General features: G+C 34.5%; 1 protein-coding gene across 6 annotated transcripts in view; it reads right to left on the bottom strand.

Annotated features, from left to right (window-relative positions):
- Positions 1–26,083, bottom strand: part of LOC122537720 (dipeptidyl aminopeptidase-like protein 6) — a 192,477-nt gene that overhangs the window by 21,771 nt on the left and 144,623 nt on the right. Inside the window, exon 1 of one of the 6 annotated variants that reach the window (XM_043671140.1) lies at positions 21,408–21,605. The exons of 3 other annotated variants lie outside the window; for them this stretch is intronic. In XM_043671140.1, the coding sequence (XP_043527075.1) occupies positions 21,408–21,440 (33 nt within the window). In that variant the 5' untranslated portion in view covers positions 21,441–21,605. Of the gene's footprint in view, positions 1–15,986; positions 16,035–19,866; positions 20,074–21,407; positions 21,606–26,083 lie in introns of those variants that run through there. 2 more of the 6 variants (XM_043671139.1, XM_043671141.1) reach the window with 2 other exon arrangements.

Raw genomic sequence — 26,083 nt, 5'->3', positions numbered from 1 at the left:
TATATATTATATTAAAAATTAAAATAGATGTAATTACAATATATATATGAACTAATTAAATATATAAAAAATTAATATAGAAATTAAAATAAATATAATTACAATATGTACAAGATTAATTAAATGTATATTACTTGATTTGTATAAATTAAACATATAACATATATTAAGTGATTTAAAAATATTTGGAATTAGATTGTACATGTATCTGTCAGATCGACCACGACTTCCGGAGGGTCTTGTGTTTTAGTTCAAATCGATTGATCGTGAATTGCTTGAATTTCAAATTTCTGTCTAATCGAAGTAACTTGACATTAAGTTTGTGCTTGCACTTTGTGTGAATGATTTTCAACTCAACTTTCACAACATCGAAATGGACGAAACTGGACGCTGGCTGAATCGCATACACGAAAGTATGTTTCAACGAAAATGAAACATTAAAAGAGTTTGGATGGACTTGAACTCTCTCCTCTGACGAATCTGAACATAGTTTTAGCGTTGCAAAGGTCCCAGAAGTAAAGCTTTAACAAAACGCGAACAACGCAATTGTATAGTGCAAGTTAAATTGCTGTCCTCTTATCACTTATTCGCTGAGAGAAGAGATTCACAAAAATTCTCACGAATTACTACGGTCTTACCCATCCTCGAATGAAAGTTTCCAATTTTATATTTAGAATTCTCGCGGTCTGGAGGTAAACTTTGAATAAAACATGGGCAACACGGTTGTATGGTAAAATCCTTGAATTTCTATCCTTTCATTACTCAGATGAAAAGCATTCGTAACGTTTTCACGGATTATTGCAGCACTTGAGTGGTTGATGAAGATTTTATACTTCACGCCGCGTTGTAAATGCAAAACTTCAATCTATAACACTTTCTTGAATTATACCACTTAACGTTATTAGATCAATTATTGTTATACTTTCGTTAATAACAGTGGTTATGAAACATCTCTGGTAATATTGTCGTATAATAATCTGAATCAGATTAATTAAGTAATCATTTAGAAATGAAGGAAACATTGAGTTAAAAATACAACGATAACAAATGAAAAGAATTAAATCTAGATCTAATTCTGCAGTTGACGATGCTAATTGAAAATTCAACTTTCTATCTGTCTATTATTCATTATTACCATGAATAACGCTTATCAGACTGCATTTATAAAAAATTTTATTGCAAAAACTTAATATTGCACAAGATACACGTGATATGAAGAAACATGTAAAATATCCGAAGCACAACGTCTTCGGTCCCATTTGTCAAGTAGCATAATTTTCTGTCGAGATTCTGTTCCTTCGAAAATATAAATCTGCAGCCTACTTAATAGCACAAAATAATAGAATCAAACTGAAGTCAAGCAGATGATTAACGAATCGTCGTTAATCGTCGCAGTAAAGTGACTCACGTTACGCTCACAAGGGTATATACCAATTTCGATGAAATTTGGCATGAATGCAAGCGTCAAGGGAATATTTGACACGTGTTCTTTCTTATCGACGATCGTCAATGTCGAAAGGGTGAGAACCACCCTTCGAAATTCGAAATTCCGTTGGCTGAGCAAAGCGGAACGACGCCACGATCGAACTTGCCTCGCCGACGACGACGACGATTATATAAAGAATATTATCGGGAATGCCGCGGTGAGTTACAGTGTTACGGTTCGTGGCATGCATATTGCATTTGGGTTATGCTCGCAACGTGGAGGCTGCCGCTGTTTGCGGGGCTAAGCCGGATAACACGTACCGGCCGTGTAATACATAGCGGGGCGCGACTGGATTTTCGGGACCTGTTTGAATGGCCACGCGACCAGCGCCACGCATACGCGTGTTTGCGCGCGCGATCAGGCTTCCACCGGGAGTTATCGATTCGCCGCGTAAACGTAGCTAATCCGGCCGCTGTTTGTCCAACGGCCTCCACCTCCGCGAACGATCACCGGTGTTACTTGCCTCCCTTTACTCGATTGCCCCCCGGGCACAATGACTTGCACGCTGGTTGATCCAGCCTTTCTTCCTTGCTTCTCGCGAATTTTAACACAATGATTGACCGTGTACGTTCAAAGTATTGCACATTTTCCACGTTGCAACTTTGTACGTGCACTCTCGCTTGGAAATCTTGGGGCATAGTATTTGTATGATAAAAATAGTACAACGAGGGTAAATTATAAACTATATACAATGTGATATATAATATGTATATAATTGTGAATACAACACATAATATAAATGACAGAATATTGTGTACGCAATATGTTGTATGTACAATAAATACGTGTAATAATTAAATAAATAAAGTAGAAACTCTAATGTATTGGTATGTTGTATTATGTATTAGTATATTCTATTGTATATTGTACTATTATATATACAATGTATACATACGGTAAAATTGAATTAAACACAAAGCACATTTAATTTTAAATTGAAATTAAATACAGTAAATATAAAATATACTTCATATAATAAAGACTCTATTATATAATATATAATATATACTCTAATATAATATTAATATATTATAATATTACATATATAATATTAATATATTATAATAATATAGATATAATATTAATATATTATAAAATATGTATATACGATGAAATACTGAATGTTAAAGACAAAAGTGTTCTAAGACTTTTGAGCAGGAGTGTATGTATATACGGTCAAATCTGTTCTGTACGATGATTAAATCAAACTAAGAGTTAAGGGTTGCGGGATAATTCATCTCTCTTGGATATTAAAAGTTTCTTTCCATTTATACTCTGTAATGTGAAATTTAAATACTTGCAAGCATTGTGTAATATAGATAATTATAATATAATTACATTTTATAATTAATTATAATACAGTAATATAATAATTATAATTATAAACTGCATGTTTCTTTCAAACAAATTACTCAGATACACTTAGGTACAGATCAGATAAAAGTTTCTGTCAGAACCAGACAGTTTTTTACTTCGATCAGAAATTATTTTTTCGACTGTAAATCTTTCGTTTTGGAAATAAAAGTCGAAAAGAGAGAATCACGTGACTTGACGACAAGAATTGCGTTATCAACGGGTCAATCAGAGAGTTCTTTTGGAAAGGCACGATGTCATACCTGAATCCGAAAATTTCCCCTAAAGTGGTGAAATTAAGAAAGCTCGACCAATCGCACTTCGAAGCTTCCTCCTCGAAGTCAGAGCCCTGATCATTAAATTTGTACCAGCTTTTAAACGGTCTCTCGTGGCTGTTTGCCTCAACATACATTTCGCTCCACGCGATTACGGAAACACACAACGTTTAGAAAAGAAATTTCCTTTCGTTCTGCTCTCGTTAAGCTGAAAGCTCGAAACGCGTTTAAAATATAATGAAAATGCAGCGCTACCTTCGTTCCCATCGTCTAGGATAATTCCATTCGCTGCAAATTTACGAACGATCGGTATTACCATTCGAACGCGATAATCGGTTTCCAACGATTTGTTTGTCGCAATGGTTGATCATCGATCTTCGTCGTCTTTATCCTCTTTTCTCTTCTTTCACACTTTCTTTTTTCCATTCTTTTCGTTATTCCTTTTTGTTTCTTGATTCGATTTCTCGTTCGTTCTTTCCAGCTTTTTCAACACGCCGAACGAATTTGCATACGCAGGACAAATTTGAAATTAATTACTAGTTTTAAAGAACGAAGGATATCAGTTCTTCTTCGTCCAGGTGTTTTTATATGTTTTAAAGTATTTTTATATAAGTATTGATTGTTTAAAGAGAAACAGCCAAGTGTTATTTTTAACTTTTTATTAATTTCTAACTCTGTTAATAACTTTTTTTATTAATTTCTAATTCTGCTAATATTCATGTACTGTTGTTATAAATCAATTAATGTGACGAGACACTTATATATCAGATTCACGTTAGATTTAGACGACGAAAATTTAAGAATTCGCAACGTTTTCGACTGATACTCAAAATTCAATAGAATGACGAAGAAAAATTATGCATCAAGTTTTTGCTCGTTGTTGTAAAGGAGAGGCTTCGATCTTCAAATCATATTAGATACAATCGCGAAGAAAATTGTTCAACGTTTCTATATTACTACTTAGTTTATAACATTTTCAAGAAAAACAGTGTCTTCACTTATCCACTCGCTACGTCATGTAAAAATATCGTAGGATGAAATGAACAATACATTTTAAAAGTAGATGTTTCTTTAACATGAAACCTTTAACTTTATCGTCGTAGAATTTTTATGAAATTCTGACAATATAAATGCTTAAGTATTTGGAATATTAATACCTAATAATATAATATCTATAAATTTCAAATAATGTGAAATGTATTACTTTTAATTTCTAGTAATACTAAATATTATTTAATATTTTAATAATGTGTAATAATTTCACATATAACGAATACAATATAATACAACGTAATATAGTACAATTATATTACAGTAATATAATACATTACATTATTATATAATAGTAACGACAAATTAAGTAGATCAATCGTCGATTTCTCTGTCCACCTCATCTTCCCTATCTTCTCCAATTTCTTCCCTATTTACCTCCCACCATCACATCTTTCTTCTCCTCGTCTCTTTGTTTCTCATTTCGATTCCTCGTTCGTTCCCACCGTACAACAGCTTACGGTTCTTTAATGTCTTCCACCATCGACTGGAAAGCAGATCGATTCATCGCCTTTGAATTCCAAGCGTGCAGCCGTACAGAGTATAATGTTTTCGATATTGCATATTTCGCATCGAGGGCGCATCGCGATGAAACGTGACCGAATCGAATGTTTGTTCGTCGATGTACACTGAGGGGTGTTCTTTCTCGGTCTTTCAATCATCTATCCGCGTGAAAGTATCGCGACAAGATCGACGCAATCAACGTGTCTCGCCCGACAGATGGCGACACATTCGGCGTGTGTATAGCGTTTATGATAATTTATATTTGTATCACAATGCTATAAATAAATAAATAAATAACTCCGTAATTGATTTTTGTTGTTTATATAAAAATACCAATATCACAAAATATACAATTACTAATAATTTAATGAAGTTTACATAATAGAATTTAAATGACGAAATGACGAAATAACGAAATAACGAATGAAGATTTTCTACTATGGCTACAATATATATAAGTGGCAGTAAACATTTCCATGGTGATAATAAAATTAATAGCTATTTTTAAATACTCTATTGTTTATATTAAATATACATCTCGACGGAACATAGATGTCGTTGATCTAAATTCTTCGAAGTAGAGGTCGCTACATGTGCGAGTGCCATTTTTCAAGCTGGTTTCCAGGCGATTTTCTAAGTTTTCAAGTTGATTTCCAATACGCGAGGATCTCTGTTTACGATTTGAAATTGGCACGAATTTTCGGCGAAGACAAGAATGCTCGGAGATGGGTTGTTCGAGGAATTAATGGCACCGCGATAACGGTTACGAGGATCCCAGTTTCCGACAGAGCGCGATTCGAGAACGGGTATTACTCGCGATGTTGGTACACGCGATTCGAGAACCGGCTCTGGTTACTGTTACGACGAGGAAGATTGAAGCACGAGCACCGATGCCTCGCCAACGCTCCACTTTTCAATGAAAGGGCAACGAGGGCATGCGAGTGTCCATTCAATAGCTAGCTTCGAGTATTACGGATACTCGTGAATTCTGCGAAACAACAAGCGTTTTTTGAACGGTACATCTGTACATTTACATTATTGGTGGATCAATATTGTGTGATAAAAATGATTTTTTTTTTTTTTTTTAAATTGTAGAACAGAATTTTTCCTCACTTTAAAGCTGAGGGTAGAAAAAAGTTTTGCATTCGTATTTCCCTCTACCTTAATATATATATATATATATATATATATATATACTAACAAAATTCTTCGATCTAGTACAACTTTATGCAGATTTAAAAATTCTCATATATACTTATATGTCTTTTTAAATTTAAAAGCCTCGTTAAAAGTTTACTCCACTTAAAGCTGCCATCCTTGAATTTCTGGCATATCTTTAAAAGTTGTAAGAATACTAAAAAGGCAGTTATGTTCAGAAACATTTCGCGAGTTTCTTTTTTGAAAGTTTATTTTATGTAAATTCATCTCGAGAAAATCCATTTTTCCTTGTTTATCTCTAGTATTTTTATGTACTTATGTTGTTTCCTTCTCCCTAAAAATTTCTCAGTTTGCTTTCAGCTTTACTATGTCATTTTGAATTTTATTCTTTTTTCAAATACCCTCCTGCGTATCGCCTTTCTTTTCATTGCTCAAATCCTTCCTTACTGTCCTGGTACTGCTTTCATTACTGCAACTTCTTGCTCTAATGTTTTCATGCCTCTTTTTCCTCTAGTGCTAGAATTGCTTCGTTTCAAAATGCCTTCCTCCATATCCCTGATTTGCATTTTGTTACTGGAGGACTAGGACAGTTTTTTTTTCCTCTTTTATCGTTAGAATTCTATTACTTTTACCGTTCTTTTCTCTTGTTCTTCTCACTGCTGGATTTGTTTTTAGTATCCTTGCGCAATTTTTATTCCCGGTGAATTAATTCTCTTTCCAGAACATTCTAAGAACACTGGCCACTTTTCATCCCTGAGAATTACCTACAGAAAATGGAAACATTTTTCATATTTCCAATTATCCAGTACGATAAAGTACTATCATTAGATAGTAGGTAGAAAATCAAGTTCTCAATTTCGTTACAATAAACTGCAACGCAAGAACTCTTGCCACTATTGAAAAAGCATCGATGATTAATATCAAGTTTTATTTTATTAATATCAAATTTTAGTTTAGCTCTTACGATCTTAGTGTCTCCCGTCAGCTTTAACTCAATCATGTTAAAAAAGAAGGAGTAAAGTATTTAGCATCAATCAATGTCGTTACCCGATGCTTTAATTTATGATCTTGCATCATGTGGGAATTGCAGTGTACTCGTCTTATTAGTTAACGAAGTCGAATCTGTTTTCAGAGAACTTGCAACTTTGCCTGTCATTTGAAACAAATTAACATATTCTTGCCGTAACTGATGAAATGACTGCATTGTATTTTGAAAGAAGTATGGATTTTCAATTTATTGTAGAAAATAATACACGATATAACATTTGAATAATAATAAAATAATCATATATTTTTATTTTTATATTTAACATAAACAGTTGTTAAACTGTTATAACAACTCTTTAGCATAAGTCGTGGTAAATTTCACTCAACGAAAGAAAAAAAAGGAGCAGAAAGAAAAAGAAAGATTGAAAACTGGTTAATCAGATGATATAAGAATTTTCATAAAGTTAAGCGAACAAAAGAAATAACAACGGACGTGTAATTTTAAATTAAATTTTGAAATCCGTCATTTGACCGGGCGTGGTGCGGTTAGTGTCGAAAATAGTAAAACATCTCGAAATAATTTCACGTTTCCTCCGAACAAGAGAGAACATCTACTTTATTTCGCGACCGAGCAAACAAACCTAGCGATCTTCGATTTATTTACAGGAGAAAATTTGCATCTTTGCGCAACATTTACTGCGAGGTAGTTGTAGGTGTCAAAGTTTAGTGACAACAATCTTCAATTTCTTTATTTCCTGAGACCTTTGGGCATATTCGTGTCATTAAACTCTTTGAGTACTAGACGAGAGCGTGTACGCGTTCAGGAAATGAACACCATCATTGAAAGAGTTAATCAAATTAAATTAAATTAATTACTCAATTAACTGAAAATTAAACGAAAGACCGGTATAAACCGATGGAGGCTGGTAAATCGAGATTAGCACGGAGAAAATGAAAAGCCGTGCTGCGCAAGGAGATTGTGGAAAGAGCGGAAGCCAGGTGTGAATCCAGCGAAGAAAACGAAAGATTTCTTAGTCGTGGATACATTTTAGGCGTGGAGGGGGAGAGAACTTTCGCGTGAACAAGGGACGCGGGAACGTGTTCGGAAGTTGCTGGCAAACACGTCCCGCAAGGCGACGCTTCGCAGAATAGTAAAATAGCAGTGTTACAAGACTATGACGATGGTATTAGCATGATACGGGGCACGGTGAATGCGTAAAACGCGAGCAGAGCCCGCGAGAGGGAAATATAATATTCCCAGTACCACGGTAGTGCGGCCGTGGCAAGAAAATATCCGCCAGGGTTGTTACCCGACTCTTCTCTCTCGCCGAGTTTCTCTCTCCGCCTCCTTCGACTCCCTCGTGCTCACATCTTCCACGCACGCTTATGCTTCCAGAGATAATAAACGTATTTCCAGCCACCCAGTTATCTTCAACGTTCACGCTCCTGTGTGTGAACTACTTGTCGCTCGATAAAACGAGAATTTTATATTGTGATTTTTCTTTTTCGACGGATCTTCTATCTGATTACCGATCTTTACAAGATGGTTCGCCGATATTTCAACAATTGTGAAATCGTTTTATGGATACGTTGTCGTGTAAATACGTGAATACGTTTTATATAAATATGTGATGTGCAAACTGTGAACACGTTTTATAGAAATATGTGATGTGTAAACTGCGAACACGTTTTATATAAATAGGTGACGTGTAAAGGAAATCTGAAAATTTTTGTCAACGTTACAAAATATAATTGAAATGTAATTTATATATATATATATAAGTACGTTCCAATTATATTTCATGTTAATAGAAATTTTCAGGTTTTTGTGTATATACAAATTTTGTGTATATACATGTGTGTGTATATACATATGCGATGGATATCTTGTATGTGTGTATATTATATATTATGTATGCATATATATTTTTATATATATTGTTTAAAGTATGTGTGTGTATATATATATATATATATATATATACATAATATATCTATTGCAAAAGTCACATTTTAGAAAATGACTTACATACTTGTTGTATTTGAACATTTATGGAATCTTCCTATGAATACATCTCGTGACATGTAAAATATTTTAATATTTTAAATATAATTAATATAATTGTATTGTTAATATTTGAAAGTGTACACGGGAGTGGCAAGATATCTATTGGACAAAACATTTCAGTAATCAATTATTGAATGCAATAATAAATTACATTATTTAGTTAGACGATTTTCAGCACTATTTTACTTACGTTCGTCATCAACATTTATCAAGCATCGCAAATAAATATGTACTAGTTCTACGCATATTTCTCGACTAGTTTTAAATTTTACCGATCTCTAGCGTATTTAAATTAAAAAATGCAATTTTGTAGTTACAAAAGGCGTCACTTTTTGTTATAAAATTTAATTCTAGATAACGCGGCTCAAAAGACGCCCTTTGAAAAATTTCCAATTGAAACAACTTTGCAGCCCGAGCTTCATCTTTTCTTTTGATATAGTCTTCTTACGTTCGTACTCTGATTTTAGTTTACGCTTTTTCTGGAATTTAATTAATTCAACCGTCTTGCTCGTTTTTTATTTGGCTCGCTATTCGCCGGAAAATTTGTACGAATGGCAACAACGAATTCCGAGAATTCCTCTCAGTACACTGGATTTCGGAAAATTCTCTTCAATTTCATTTTTAATATAGAAATAAAATTTCAGAATCTAGCACATCTTTAATTCTTCTCTTGTAAAAGTAAAATAGAAATAAAACTTTTTACGATACAATTCATTGTATAATTCAATGAATACTTTTCGAATATATACTCGTCACTATCAGGTTTTGTATACTATCAATAATTTTTCATAAATACATAAACATCCACAATTAAGCAGCAGTTAATTCTAATTTATTATATAAAATAGAAATAAAACTTTTTACAAAACGATTTATTATATAATACAGTGAATACTTTTCAAATATATATTCGTCACTAGATGGTTTTGTATACTATCAGTAATTTTTCATAAACACATAAACATCCACAATTAAGCAGCAGTTAACTCTAGTTTATATAAAATAGAAATAAAACTTTTTGCAAAACGTTTTATTATACAATACAGTGAATACTTTTCAAATATATATTCGTCGCTAGATAGTTTTGTATACTATCAGCAATTTTTCATAAATACATAAACATCCACAATTAAGCAGCAGTTAACTCTAGTTTATTATATAAAATAGAAATAAAACTGTTTGTAAAACGATTTATTATATATAATAATTTATTATATATAATACAGTGAATACTTTTCAAATATATATTCGTCACTAGATTGTTTTGTGACGAATATATAGTTGTAAATATCCATTACTCATAAATATATAAATATCCATGATTAAATGGCCGATATTCTGTAGGACTCTAGTTTATTTTCGTAGATAAAATGGATTTCTCGATAATTTATAAAGTAGTACGACGCCGTGAATTTAAAACGAAACTCGCTGATTTCGTGCCTTTATAGCGGAAGATATGAAAAATGTTATCTGAAAGGTAACAGAAACTTCATTCGTAGAAAAGGAGGGTATAAATAGGCCGGAATGAAAACCCATAACCTCCTTTCGCGAATAAATTTGAATCCGAATGGGGTATTATCCTTCTTCGAGAATAAGGATAAGCACGTTATCCAATCCTTCTCCCCCTAGATAAAGAACGAAACTGATTTAAGAATAATTCATACTTTATCTGTTTCGTTATTCAAATGGCATTCTTGTTCATCGGAACCAGAAACGTGCTCTCTTTCCCAAATCCGTACATGATTCACGAAGAAACCAAGCGAACCCCATTCTTAAAAATCTAACTTATATAACTGAGTCTACTTCCTTTATCTTCCATTGCTTCTCGAAATTCTCAGCTATTTCATTGGAAAATATTTCTCGTACTAAGACAAACATAATAATGCAAAAATTCCCGATTTGGAATTACGTCAATATATAGCATCGTACACAGAAGATCTTTGTTTAAAGGGTACTTGCTAAATTTCTCGATAGGGACAGAATAATTAGAATTATATCAGTCAGTAGGACATGCTTTTTAAAGAGATCTAATTAAAGAATTTAATTAATCAATAGTCTTATAAATATATAACTTAATTAACAGCCCTGTAAATATATTACAATTAAATTACAATACGTATATATACGTATATTATTTAACACGATTCTGATTAGTTTACACATATATCTGTTTTCAACTAAACCAGAGAGATTGCATAATCAGCGAATAAATTTTAAACAGCGGTAAATTTTCGCAACGTGAAACTTGCTGAATGTTCTCGTGGATGAACAGATAGAAAAGAAACGCTGATGCCGAGAAATCTCGCGATACTTTTAGAGAGAATTCCCGATGTCAGCCTAAAAGGTGATAATATTAGAATACACCCTTAAACTGCTAATTCCTGGCAAACGCGCACGTATTCGCGTTTTCCTTCTCGGCGTGCATCGATTCTCGATACACGCCGAGAAGTGGCGCACGGTTTTCCAAGAGATTTAACATTTTCTATATGCCTACGAAATGCCTACACTATGCAGCGGTTTCTGATTTTATATTACAGCAACGACGCTTTTATAATATTAAGACAATACTCCGTCAACGTTCCCAAAACCTGATTAACGCAACATTCTGTTCGAGACAAGAAGATGGCACACTTTATGTATATATTTTCTTATATTATCTATCGTAAAGTAGAGAGAATGCGTAGATCATTACATCTTTGAGTGTGGATTGGTCACGTGTATTGTGTCGAATGTTATTACCGAGGCATGCAACTTCTCAGAAATACAAAAACGAAAATGTAAATATTATAATCCATAGTCTTGAGTCAGTCGTACGGCAGCTATCGAAAGTGTAACATTCGTGTGAAATACAGTTAGTTAAGTGCGTATTAACGTTTGTAAAAATGAGCAGCGGAAGAAAGTTCAATTCAGCTGAAATACACGCGATATTGAAATTAAACGAACAACATTATTCTGAGACAAAAATATCCGAAATAATTAACAGAGGTCGTAAAGTGATAGTGAATTTACTACAAGATCCCGATAATTATGGAGAAAGAAAAAGTTATGGACGATTGCAGTGTCTAACAACTCAGGTTATAACGTGCTATATCACGTACATCGTACAAATTCGAGCTTGACCGCGAGACAAATGGCAGAAAAAGCCAGAGTTACGACAAATGTTAGGAATGTTCGACGTCTTTTAAAGAATTGTGAACATCTGAAACGACGAAAATTGCAGCAAAAACTTTGGTTAAAGCAAGAGCATCAGCTGTGCCGTTTGGAATTTGCAGAGAAATATGTTTGTACGAATAAGAAATGGCGAAGAATCACATTTACCAGTAAAAAGAGGTTCGATTTAGACCTGATGGTCTCCACTGCTATTATTATGATTTACGAAAGAAGCAACAACTTCGGAGTCATCGTTCCATGGGATGCGACGGTATAATGATTTCGGAAGATACTGGAGATACTGGTTACTAGGATAAGATGGAAACAAAATTTACAAAAGTACAAAAGTACAAATTTACAAAGTGTTTCAAAAGTACATTGAAACGATTGACGAACAAATTAACACGTATGCGACACCAATTGCCGGAAATAATTACATTTTTCAACGTGTACACCGTGAAAACAATAAATCAATAGTTTGCGAACAAAGAAATTCGTATTTTAGGATAACCAGTTGAAGCTTCTGACTTAAATATTATAGAAAATTAATTGGAGGGATTTGACGAGGGCCGTATACTAGAATGGAAGACAATTCGCAAATATTAATAAATTTAAAAAATATATTGTGGAGGAATTAAGTCAAAATCATTAAAAAAATGATACAAATCTTTGCTTCAAGGACTAGGTGTCGTTATTAAATGCAAAGAAGGTCGTACTAAGTATCAAACAATTATCAAACTCGTTTCTTTTGTTTCTACCCATTGTTTTTCACGAAATGTGCCATCATTTTAACCCGCTGAATATTACCATATTTCTATTTACAATATATACAAAATATATTGTAAACAGTTTAATTTATGTTAGTTATACACGTCGATAAAAGCACTGCCAAAGAATGTATATAAGAAAGATTTTATATCAATAAGGAAAAATTTAATAATTTTTAGAATGTGCTATCTCCTTGTATATGCAATCCTAGCAACCCTAATCTATCGCACAGTCGTTGAATCACAAACGTAAATCAGAAACACGATCGTCACCGGATTAAAGTAGAAAATACTGCCAGTCGTAGACACAACTTTCGCACTCAATTGTCCTTCGTCCCTTTCATGACAACGTACAATGGACTTTCTCTCTAATTTTTACGCTATCACATCTTCTGAGTCGCGTTGTTCGTTGCATTTTCACCGAAACGTAACGCACATTTGCGTACGCTTGCGAAAGATGCAGCTTGATTTAATATTCGGCTGTGTGGGCGCGAGTCTCGCGACGAAATGTCTGGCACCGGAGGGGGTTGCGTACGGATTACTCGATTGCCGCCGTTTTGCCAGCCGAACGACGAAAAGCGAAACACGAGCTTCGTGTCGATCGACGTATCGTCGGGTTGGGAATTAATCGAGCGTGGATATAATGGCCGCGGTCGAACGTTTCGAAACACAGAGCCCGTGCACCGCCCGATGAAACACGCCGAATAATTTTCCTGCAATTACAGTCCTCGTCATGGTTTCTTCGATAATGAATGCTCGGCCCCCTCACGTTCGATTTATTGCCTTTAAACATCGAAATGTACTGTAACTTCCACCGTCTAGTTGCTTTATCAACTGTAGATTATCGAGTAGATGGTTTAGAAAGTCTTCATTTTCTGCAATTGAACGTACGTGCAACGAGAGTTCGAATTTGATACTAAAAGATTTTGATCGGAAGAGTATTCGTTTACATTTTTTTATCTCGTTCTACGATCTACGAAGATACGTAGTTTTAAAGTACTTTATCTTAATTTTCACTCTACGTGATAAACATAGAGTGGTATTTACCGCGCAAGACGCAGAACAAAAGTTAGAATTAAATATAAATAAACGAGTCTCCGAAGAACTATAAACTTCCCCCTGCATTCCCCACAATTTTTGCTCGCAATATTACTTCAGACCGTATCGAAAAACTTTGATTTCATTGTCACTGGACACCAAAAGTATTTTTCGCGTGATCTAGATTTTTCATTTTCTCGGAATGTCGCTATCCGGAATATTCAATTACCATGCGATCTCAAATAGATCCACGTAGATCCTGTCCGTCAGTGTGGCTAGCGAGTTGCAGAATTCACTGTCGGAAGGCTAGCACGTTCACCTGCGCCGCCAGCTTTCGCCTCTGAAAACCCTCGTGGTGTCGCGCGACGAAAAACGAGCGGAAGCGAACGCTTGTGGCGGCTCCGCGTAACCGCGATATTTGCATATTTACAAAGGGGGCGTCGACGTTCCCGGTGGAAATAACGCGCACGCTTTTCGATCTCACTGACGGCAGCGAAACTTTCCCGAGTCGAAGCAACTTCGATTTCTTTTTATACTTGAAGCTGCAAACTTCGACGAGAGACATTGGAGCTGCTCGAGCGAAGGATCAACACTGTGACAACCGATGACGTTATTGTGGTTGGTGTAATTACAAGAAACAAATAGTGTAATATCTAAAAATACATTATAGTAATATATATTATATTAATATTATGTATTATAGTGTAATATGTATTATATAATATATAATATATTAATAATATATATATTTTATTAATATTATACGTTAGTGTAATATTAAAAAGTATATTATAATATTTATTTTAAATATTATATATATATGTATGTCTTAGCGAGAAGCCGATTTCAAGATTGTTGGAAGATTGATAGTCACTATTTAACTTTCCATGGTTTATGATCAAATCCGGTCCTAAATAAACTTGGGAAATTCCAGTAGATGTTTAGAAAAATATTGTGATAAGAAGAGAATCTAGCTACGAAGTGGAGAGAGTGACAAATCTTTTGATAAGAAGACTGTTTGACCACTTACCCGAGAACATTCGAGTCGAAAGGATCGCGTGTTTCACAGAATCTATCCCCCAATATATATATATTACTATTATATTATAACCATATATATATATATATATATATAAATTATAATAATAACTTATTATAATTATAAGTTATACATGTTAAGTTATTCATGAATTCTTTTAATATTTTAATACTTTAACTCTATATCAACCAAATCAGTCAATATCATGGATTTCAGAGTTTCTTTTTCTTGCAATTTTTTGAAAGATGCGAGTCTTTTGTCAAAATTAATAAATATTGACTCTTGTCTAAACAGAACATGTTCAAGTGGGATAATGAAAACAGAAACTTTACGTTTTAAAATGAGTCTAACAAAGTAGGTTGTCATATGATCTCTTTTTACGAAGTAATATAAAAATTTGACAGTTGAAAGTACTGATTAAATTTTGTAGGGCAAAATTGACTCCACCAATTTTATATTTCTCAGAATAGTAATGATAACAAGATCATAGAGTATTTTTTGGAAAATCAGAGTAGTATATATTTTATTTTTTCTGCAAATACTTGATGAAATATTATTAATATTAAAAATCCATATGTTCAGTTTTGCTTATCATTGTAGAGAATATTTGATACGTATTAGATAATGTGTGTAGAATATTTTGATACATATTCTAACGTTAATATTTATTGTTAAAGTATTAATTAAAAATTACACGATTGTTGATCCTTCATTCGATCAATTTTTCTCAAAATTATTATTATTACTGTTGCAAGAAATCGATTGCGAATTTTTATGCGATTTCGATATCACACATATTTTTACAATTTGCATGCATTCTGGAGATTTTCTTATTTCTAAATTTTTTTCTCAAATAAACAAAGATTCATACTCTAAAGTGATAAATACTTAGATCTACTTACACATCTAATATTTTACCTTCTAAAAATCTACAATTACCGATTATTCCTTTATACGTGACAAAAATCAGATTTTGCATATTCTTAACTTTGCCATTTTGTAATAAAAAAACGGTTTTTTAACTGGTCGTTATGATACCGTTAACACATCTTCGTCGACAAATCACCGAGGTACTAAATTCGTATAATGAAATTTTGTTTGTTGTACTCACCCTGAATTGTTGCATTAAGAAGCTGTCTGTCTGATGAAAAGACAAAGTTCCGACGACGACGATTAATGTTAATATTTACAATAATGGCCACGTATGAATTTAATCAAACCGATCATTAAATATGAATCGGAACCGATTTCCTTCCGTGAATAGTGGCACTATCGATCCGCCTGTTGGTTGTTTACTATTTTCCTTTCTCTATTTTTAGTGAAGAAAACAGCCAGATACGATTCCCCTTGTAGAAAGATAAATGGAAGATCCTGGCACGGCCAGATGTGTACACGTAATCTGGGAAAATGCGATGGATTTTGTCTCGATCGCGTGGTTATAACGTCCGCCTCGGTGTCGAAAGATCGTAGTGATCGTATGCTTGCACCGACGATAAATGAGGTATCGTCAGATGGCGGTTTAAACGTCTGTGTTGTGAAATGTTATTCGAAGATGATGGTCGTACAAGAAAATCTATCATTGCACTATTTTTACAGAAACCATATGTAGGTTACGTAATTATTGCTCAATCGTAAGTGATCAAATTATAATCAAAATCATAAATATTACTCGATAAAATAAGTCTTCAAAAGCCATTAAAAATAATCTCTAAGATAGTTTTTTCTAAGATAAAAGAATCTTTGATCAAACTGAGTCGCACATATGTAACTAGAAAATATAATTACAAACTTTTATGCAAACTGATATTTTCTTTAAAGATTAAAAAGAAAAGTCTTGAATTAAAAAAAAGTCATATTCTTGAATATTTTTTTGTATTCTGTATATATTTCTCTGCGTGTTCTGCGTTCTATAATCCTACTGGAATATTTCGGAACTTCGTCAGGGAGTATATCGTCGTGTTATTGAAGATGTCTCGGGTCTGTTTACGAAAAGGAACCTCCACCGAGGCTAATGTTAAATCAATCGTAAAGATGCAATTGTACGTTCGTTGTTAGTGTTGAACCACTGCCAACCGTTCGTTGTTCCACGTTGTTATTTCTTGTCTCTATTAGAAGCTAACCGATCAACTGGAAAAACGAAAGGATTGTAAAAAAAGGTGGCAAGGCCAATCTTTCTCTCTGTTGGATCTCATCGACGGCTGAGACGAAAGGTGAAAAAAAAAAAAAAAGAAGAACTCCGCGAAGATATCTTCACGTTTTATTGGTTGGCGCGATACGTTCGCGAGGGATATCAGGTCACCGGATATCCAGCTAAAGCTATATCGGATTCCACGAGTTTCCGGAATTATAGGCGTACCTAATTTCCCTATAAAACCGCTACAAAATTCGACTCGAACTTGCTGGGAACTATGCGGACGTTCGCTCGCTTTGGCAATGTGTAATTTCATTGCAAGCAGAATTTGTTACGTCACGTCGAAGTTAGTATACCACCGAAGGGTTCCCCTCTGAAAATGATTTTCCAAAGCTTTAAATTTAGAAGAAAATTACGAATGGCCGTGCCGATCACTTCAATCGTTCTGTGGCGTTAAAAAGTTTTATCGTTGCTTGATATTCTATCTGATAGAAACTCCAGTCTTTCTACTAACTTCGTCGAACTTTGTGCAAATAGATCTTCAGGAAATTGTGTCCTTTATCGCGTTGCAAACTCTTTCCTTTCCCTTGCGCTTTAATTCTTCTCAAATTGAAGTTTGTACGTTAGTCCTCGATAGTTCTAGTGTTAAGTGGTTGCAGATTCGTGCGACGATGATCTGAGAATCGATCGAAGACGGATATGTGGATAATAAGAAGGAATCGTTCCTCGTCGGAGGCAGATTCGTTTTCGCGAAGAACCGGCCATTGTAGTTGGGAAAGTTGTTGCTACTAATTGAACAGCGCTCGTTATCCTCCGACGAGAAACTTCACAGATCCGCAGCACGCTCGAGAACGCTCGTGAAAACACTTGAGAAAATACTGACCCATAGTTACTCATTCGATAATAAAGCGAAGCTCTGCGGGGCAAACTGTTTATAGATTTCTGCAGTTAAATTTGTACGTAGCGTCAACGAGCGGTCTGTCCGACATTTAGCTGAGCGCAACTGTATTTTTACGACCCTTCGATACAAGTTAATCCCGGTTAGATAGACTCTGAGGACGTTGTTTCGAAGTTAATCGAAAGTATTATCCGAATCTGGCTTTTTTCTGTTTTTTTTTTTTTCCTCTTTTTCGTAGAACTATAGCTTGTTAGAGTCATTTGGAGGTTAAATAACTTGCGTGCACTTTGAAATAATTTCGACATTTGAGATAATTGGAATTGTTGTTTGGGATATACTTTAATTATTTTTAATTATTAGGCTGTATGTTATATTAACGTTGTATCGATATTTGAAAAATTCTGTTGCGATTAATGATGATTTGAATAACATGAAAACGCACGAATTGAAATTTTTCATTAAAGAATATCGCTTTGTAATTAAGAAGGTGTGATTTAATACAAAACACTTGGAGAAGAAGAACTTTTCCAAGATTCAAATTTTATAAGACAGAAGCTTCATATTCCTCAAAAATACTTAAAAATAATAAAAACTTTAGTTTCAAAAAAAATTCAGCTTTAACACGGAGCTGATTGAATTTAAAATTTCTTTTTAAATTAGCGAAACTTTGAATTGCATTTTCTCCACAAAAAAATTGCGTTTAATGAGGTGTTTAACGAAGATTTACTTCCAATAAGTGAAGTTTCGTAAACCACCGAATTTATACTAAACACTGATAGTTATTCGCGAACGTCAAATGCCAGAAAGTGAGGAAATTATCATCGAGAACGAGCAACTCGTAGCTTGAAAATCGGTCCGTCGGAACATGTTGGCGTGACCAACATTGTACTGCGATATCGTGTAAGCGTGGGTGGCGTTAACGAGGATGCAGTTACTATCGAGTATTTTGTACAGAACGTAGAGGGTTCGCGTGCTACCCGCATTCACAGTTTTCGCACGAAATCAACGAAATCAAATTCCGGATGATCTTAACTGAAACTTTGAACTCACGAATCCTTCAATGAAGAAAGATCTCTGCAAATAAAACGGGGTTTCCACGAAAAACTGGAGAAGTGCAGTAGTTTGCAAAATTCGTATATTTGCTATCTACAGGTATCCAAATAGAAATCAAAAATTTTTAATACCATTACGAAACACGACTGTCACGATTATATGTATTGGTAAAATTTCAAGCGAATATGTACGTAGAAGTTACAAGATATTTACTGTAAGCTCAGAGAGTTATCAACAATAGAACTACTGACGATCAAAGCGTGAAATTTTCATCGGAGACATCGATGTTCAAAAAAATAGAGAAACTTTATAATACAACGGAGAGTGTACAAGCTTTAATATTTAAATATATAATATATCACAATATATTAATATAAAATTAATATAAAAATACAATAATATATTTAAATATTATTTAAAGTCTTTAAAAACGCACTGTTTTACGTCCATAAAATATCTAACAAAGGTTTAAAAATTGGTCGACAGCTTTGACAGTTCCAGTATTAATACACAACAGATTAATGTTAAAACTGGGTCCCGCTAAATCGAGGCTTGTTAATGTGATAAATAACTGACCGTTCAAACTTCAATCGCGGTCCAACGTCGAAAAAATCCCAGAATATATAATGCATTCAAGAAAGATTCCCATAACCATTGAAATACTTTTTAAGCATCGTGCTGCGTTAGAAGGCAGGATAAAAAACACGGAGAATGTCACAGGGCAAGGGTGGAGCGTAAATAAAGTCGAAGCAAAAAAACTGCGCGCATTGCAAGACAATTATAAATAACACGTTAAATAAAAATACGTGCACAACGTTTCAAGATAAATGCGTGACAAAACGTCTCTACGCTTTCTATCCTGTGCGAGAAACACGAGAACGATCTAAAAGGCGAGGTTTGCTTGCTTATCTTCCGACAGATTGATCGGCGTATTGGCCATCGTTGTCCCTCCAGTTTACCACCAGTTCCCCGAAATAGCGCGAGGTTTCATCAACGGAAACCGAGTTTCACCGTGCCGTGACGATTTCGTCCGCGCAACGCTTCATTCTCGCATAGTCAGATTAGGACACACAACCGCAGTTGTATCGGCGAGCATAATCCTTCGTCACCGAGCAACCAGCCTCGACTGAGAGGAATCTTTCTGCCAGACTTTCTGGCTCATTGCCCTCCACACCTCAGTGTTCCCTTTGTCCCTCCTGTTGTGCCTCTCTTAACGTGTTATAAATTTTATATATATATATATATATATTTACACACAATATATACGTATACACACATACGCGCTGGCCAGAGTAGTGGAAATCGTTGACAACGTTAAACGCGCCTCTTTGAGCTTGCTAATGAATCGCCGGAGATCGTTGACAGATCGGATCGATAGGCCGGAGTGTGTTCGTCGAACGATAATACGTTCGCGCGCGCGATATCGATTTCGTTGCTAGTTACGTCACGGTGTGTGTCTCGCTTAATCAGCGGGATTTCGGTCGAACGAACCGAATTGGGAAAATATCGAGTGATTCGATATTGCTGCTGCAGGTTTAAAACTCGGCTTGAGTGCCGAGGTCCAATCGACTTCGATTACACTTCGATGATATAATATTGCGAATTAATTTCGTCGACGAGTTGATTGTCTTCGCGAGAAGAACGCGAGTATTTAGAATTTCTTTTTGGTGAAATCCAATTTAATTCGCATTCTGTGATAAGTGTTTCGTGATCGTGTTTCATTTCTGAGGCTGAGATAGTGCATAATAGGAAAAAACGTGAGGAATATTCTTTTCTTTTCTTTTATGTAAGAAAAGTTAGAAAATTAGATTGTTGAATACACAAACAGGTTGATACGTTACTTTGAACAAACTCGAACTATACCACCAGTTACAGAGTTTGTAACCAATCGAGAAACGTACAATGAATCAAATTAATATTCGGACACTCTAGAATTTTTACTTTATCGCGGTGTTTGTTCATAGGAAAAAATATTAACATTTTTCCTATATATTATGTCTATGTATAAAGTATCCAGTTGATGAAACAATGTCTAGTAATTAGTAATTACGAATAATTTCCATAAATATTCAATTTCGTCCATGAATCACGAGACACCTTTGTTAATTTTCAATATTGAAAACTCGAATAAAATTTCTGAAGCACAATGACATGCTAATACCATAAACAATCGATTACTATAAATATAAATTTTTCAATTTGTGTTTAGAACCTTACGACCTTAATCACATCGTGTGTACAAAATCTTTAGCACGATAAACTATCCTCGTTTTGTGAATGTTTATGGAGAGAGATTACAAGCGTGCTGATACGAAACAGATACGACAGCTTGCTGATCTCCTAAACCATTCAAGCTTAAAGAAAAAGAAAAAAAGAATCTTTCACTCGGAAAATTCAGGCTATGCGCTCGGAGAAACGAAAACTTCTAAACAGAACTGAAATTGGCTCACCAGTGTTCCGTGTAACCGCGCGCAAGCTTTCATTGCTGATTCCCGCGACTTAGATTAACCACCGTTCAGGCCGAAAGACAATGTCTAACTGGTGTGCCTCTTCGCCGCTTGAGGAGAGACCCTTCTCCGGTCGCCCGTCTCTTTTTGCCTGAACCAGAAAGCTCAAAGGGGTAACACATGCCGATTCTCCCCTCGCACGGCTGACAGGGGTCAGGAGAACACTTGCCGAAAGGGGTCGATAATCGAACGGACGGATTTGTTTCATCTGTAGTCGTCTTTGTTTCAGTTTAAAAAAGTGAAAAGAAAATATGCTTCCTTTTTTCTCAACTATCTTTGTGTCTTTCGTGTCAGAGAAGGGGGTCATCAGTGAGCCTTCTGTTCAAGAAGAATGGAAAATTAATGATATTCGAGAAACTTATTTGTAACAGAGTCACTGAATTAACTATTTTTTAAAGAAATATTGTATTTAAATATATCTGATGTGTAGAAACTACAGCAGTGTTTTGTACAGGTAAACTAAGTAATGGCGAAATTTAATATTGTGAAAGTATTTTATTTATATTAATTTTGTATAATATTGACATCAATAATGATATTAGAGAAACTTATTTGTAACAGAGTCACTGAATCAACTATTCTTTAAAGAAAGATATTATATTTAAATATATCTGATGTAATTGGTAGAAACTATACCTGTATTTTGCACAGGCAAACTAAATAATGGCGAAATTTAATATTGTGAAAGTATTTTATTTATATTAATTTTGTACAATATTGACATTAGTAATAATGTTCGAGAAACTTATTTGTAACAGAGTCACTGAGTCAATTATTTTTTAGTTAGAAAGTTTTAAGAAATAATTATATTATAATAATTTTTTAGTTTTAAGAAAGATATTATATTTAACTATATCTGATGTAGTTGGTAGAAATTACAGTAGTGTTTTGCACAGATAAACTGACAATGAGTAATGGCGAAGTATAATATTGTGAAAGTATTTATTTATATCAATTTTGTACAATATTGATATCAATAATGATATTCGAGAAACTTATTTGTAACAGAGTCACTGAGTCAATTTTTAGTTAGAAAGTTTTAAGAAATAATTATATTATAATAATTTTTTAATTTTAAGAAAGATATTATATTTAACTATATCTGATGTAATTGGTAGAAACTACAGCAGTGTTTTGCACAGGCAAACTAAGTAATGGCGAAATTTAATATTGTGAAAGTATTTTATTTATATTAATTTTGTACAATATTGATATCAATAATGATATTCGAGAAACTTATTTGTAACTATTCTTTCTTTTCACTTAGTAGAAACTAAAATAATATTTTGCACAATTGAATAGTGGCGAAAATTGACATAGTAAAAGTATTCCGATGTGTTATAATTTGATCGCATCAACACATTATAATTTGCTCGTCATTGGAACAGTTTTTGCGATTTAAAATTTCATGATTATTTAGTTTATTGTTTGATATGTCTATTATACTTTGTTTCTTTTTTTTTTTGTTTTTTTTTTTCTTTTGTCACTGCATGGACGAAGAAACCACAGAAAATTGGCGCGACACAGAACGTGCTATCGGCTCGTTTCGTCGCCGCCCGATGTCGATATCGAATAATTTAAACTTTGAACGATTTCTAAATTCATCCATCTTCCAAGACCATCCCGTGGCCCGAATTTCACTCGCTGATTAATACGTCCAGATGATCCGGGCTGATGTCGCGAAAAAACGCGAGGAGACGATATCGATCACGCAGATGGCAGCACTATTCCTTTCATCTTCACCGTACGAACATTCGTCACGAAAGAGAGAAGTGTTCGAAAGTTCAGATAATGTCTGAAACATCTCGAATATAAATCTCTTGTTCAATCTCTCAATCAGTTATTCGATTTGGCTTCAAGAACGTATGTGATCGATAAATTTGATATCATTTTGGTCTGTCATCGAAATACTAATTTAAGCAGATTTTGTAAAAGATGACCCCTTGTACTTAATTTTTTTTTTTATAATGGTGTGTAAATTTCCATTATAAAAACTTTCTCGTCGTAAACTTCTTTCAAGTAAAGAAATTTTTAATCGAACGTAATATTTTAATTGAATATAAAAATCTCATTGATTGCTACGATCATCGTTTCTTTTTCCATAAATATTTTATGATGAATATCATTAACAGCGAATTTTAAATAACACATGTAAACAGATAATATTATATAAAACGAAAAATACGCTGTATTTTGTTCGTTGCATGTATTTTGTTATGATATAGTATCTTGCAGGAATTAAATATTTTGTTTCATAGAAAAAAACGTGAAAGTTTCGCGTGGCAGCCAACGTGTTAACAGATCACAGGTGTCCTTTCTCAAAATGGCGCGACGAAATCTCAGTTCTCAAAAAATTCTCATTCATCAATTACTTTATCGTCTCATTATCATTGAAAAAGACGAAACTTTGACATAATAAATGACGAAAGTCATCTTCGTTTCAGTTAAATCTCCCTTGCCACCAATTTCCCAAACAATCTGAACATTCATTAGAATAACCAAAATGTTAATTATTAAACTGCGGATTTTTATGCATTTATAAGAAATTTGAAGCTACAGAATTGCACGAAATGCGCAATATGAAAAATACAACGAAATATTCACAGTGCAATGTTTCTTATAATATTTGGCACGTAAACTAATCCTCCATCTAGGTTTCGTATCTTTCTTTTCAAATTATATTCCCAAAAACTATGATTTTGAATAAAAATCGTGAGTCTGTTAATTATCCTGGCGGGCATTTTAAAGCAGACGTCTCTCATGGCGACCCCTTATCAAAGGATCGCCCGTGATAACGCGTGCTACAAACGATGAAACGGTCAAGCGGAGCAATTGTTCCCTTTAGTGTGCCCAGTCTCTTCCCCCGAAGCTGTGTAATGAGTATCCTCAGCCGTCTCAAAGGGACACCCCCGAATGGCGATTGCAACTTTCTCGTTGCGTTTCTCTTTGTACGCTCGTTTCCTCGATCTTCGCAGCCGCCATCATCAAGTTATATCTCGCCAATTTCGCGGCGTCGTCCGGTCTTCTCGTGCGGCGAGTTCTCAGTTTCGTGGACGACTGTTGTACAACCGTGAAACAGTTAGTTGTGTCACTCTGTAGCTGACCCGGGCGCGCGAAGGCGAACACGTTCGCCAGCGCTCGTCGCGTAAAAAGATTTTCCGCTTCGACGAGAGATTCGTTTAAAGGAGGCGATTGGAGAGAGGACGAGCTGGTTTATACTCGAGAAAAAATTAATGGGAGGATAAATTAACGAGCATGCTCGATGTTCAGCAACGCGTGAGTTGATTCTTTCTTTCTATTATAGAAAAGGTATAATGGTTGTAGGAAGGTAAAAGTTGTTTTGTTTTTTAATTTGTGTTTAGTGGATACTGAATATATTAATAGTAAAATATAGGGACGAGGAAATAGAAATTGGATCGTTTTCCTTTGCCTTAAATTTTTCTTTAATTTAGATACATAGTAAATGTCGAAGAAAAATACTTTCATAAATATTTAACCCTTCACCTCGGTGTCCACATACAGCACATAGTACTTAACTTTTTTTTTTTAAATCATAAATAATCTCTGGATATTGTTACAATTAATAGTTGACAATTATCCGTTTTCTTTCAACAAAAATTCAAAAAAAAAAAAAAAAAAAAAAAAAAAAAAAAAAAAAAAAAAAAAAAAAAAAAAAAAAAAAACAGAAAAGAAATTGAAACAAAGTTCTGGAATTAATTCCAGCATGTAGTTGGATTACCAACTACATAAATGAAACAGAATACACGTCAACGATTTGCCGCACATGACACATTGATTATCCTCAACAGCCCGTTACATTTTATTCTCGTAAAAATACTCTCCTCTAACCGAGAAGTCCTCAGATGAAACGCATCGACTCAAACCGAACGCGACCGCCCTTTTCACCAGTATAAAAAGCGAAAGACAGCCTGCGGGCTGGAAGAAATATCGAGCTACATCGATATAATGCCCTCGGAAGGAGTCGGTGGGAGGCGCGCAATTTATCCGCGCAGCGAGCCGCGGAAAAGTCGAGAGGAGGAAAATCCTTTTCGAGAGAAATATACTCGTCTCCTCTGTTGCACCCCCTAGTAACCAGTCACGGTTGACAGTTGGAAGCTTTTCGAGTCCTTTTCACGGCGGTGTTGGGCGATTCACGGCAAACAACGACGCGTTTAACGACCAGCGCCGCCGTTATCGCGACGACCCATTAACGAGCGCGATGCAATCTCGCGAAACGGCGACCTATGCCATTGGGTCCCGCTTTCCCACACCGATCACCGCACCAAACTTCCTCCGGGTAACCGCCGTCATTCCATTCCTCGGTTACGTCTGTTCCCTATTCCGATAATAAGGGTCTCTGGATTTGGGAATGCAAGCGGAATAAAATATAATATAATGGGATGTCTAGTGGTAAAATTGAAACGATACTGCCGTACCAAATTTTGAAGCACGTTTACTTTTGGGTGGAAACACGTTGTCTTATTTCTCTCTGAGAAACAAGGACGATGGTGATTTCGATCATTTAAAATTTGGTACTTAATTTTCGGTTGTGTATGAAATATTTGTTCGCTAGAAGTTGTTTCTTTGTTGTTTCTTTTGAAATCTTAATATGTTACATT

Source organism: Frieseomelitta varia, unplaced genomic scaffold, assembly GCF_011392965.1.
Source record: "Frieseomelitta varia isolate USP_RPSP 00005682 unplaced genomic scaffold, Fvar_1.2 scaffold_926, whole genome shotgun sequence".
Lineage (NCBI taxonomy): Eukaryota > Metazoa > Arthropoda > Insecta > Hymenoptera > Apidae > Frieseomelitta > Frieseomelitta varia.
Note: the sequence above shows the minus strand (reverse complement) of the source record. Positions and strands in the feature narration are given on the sequence as shown.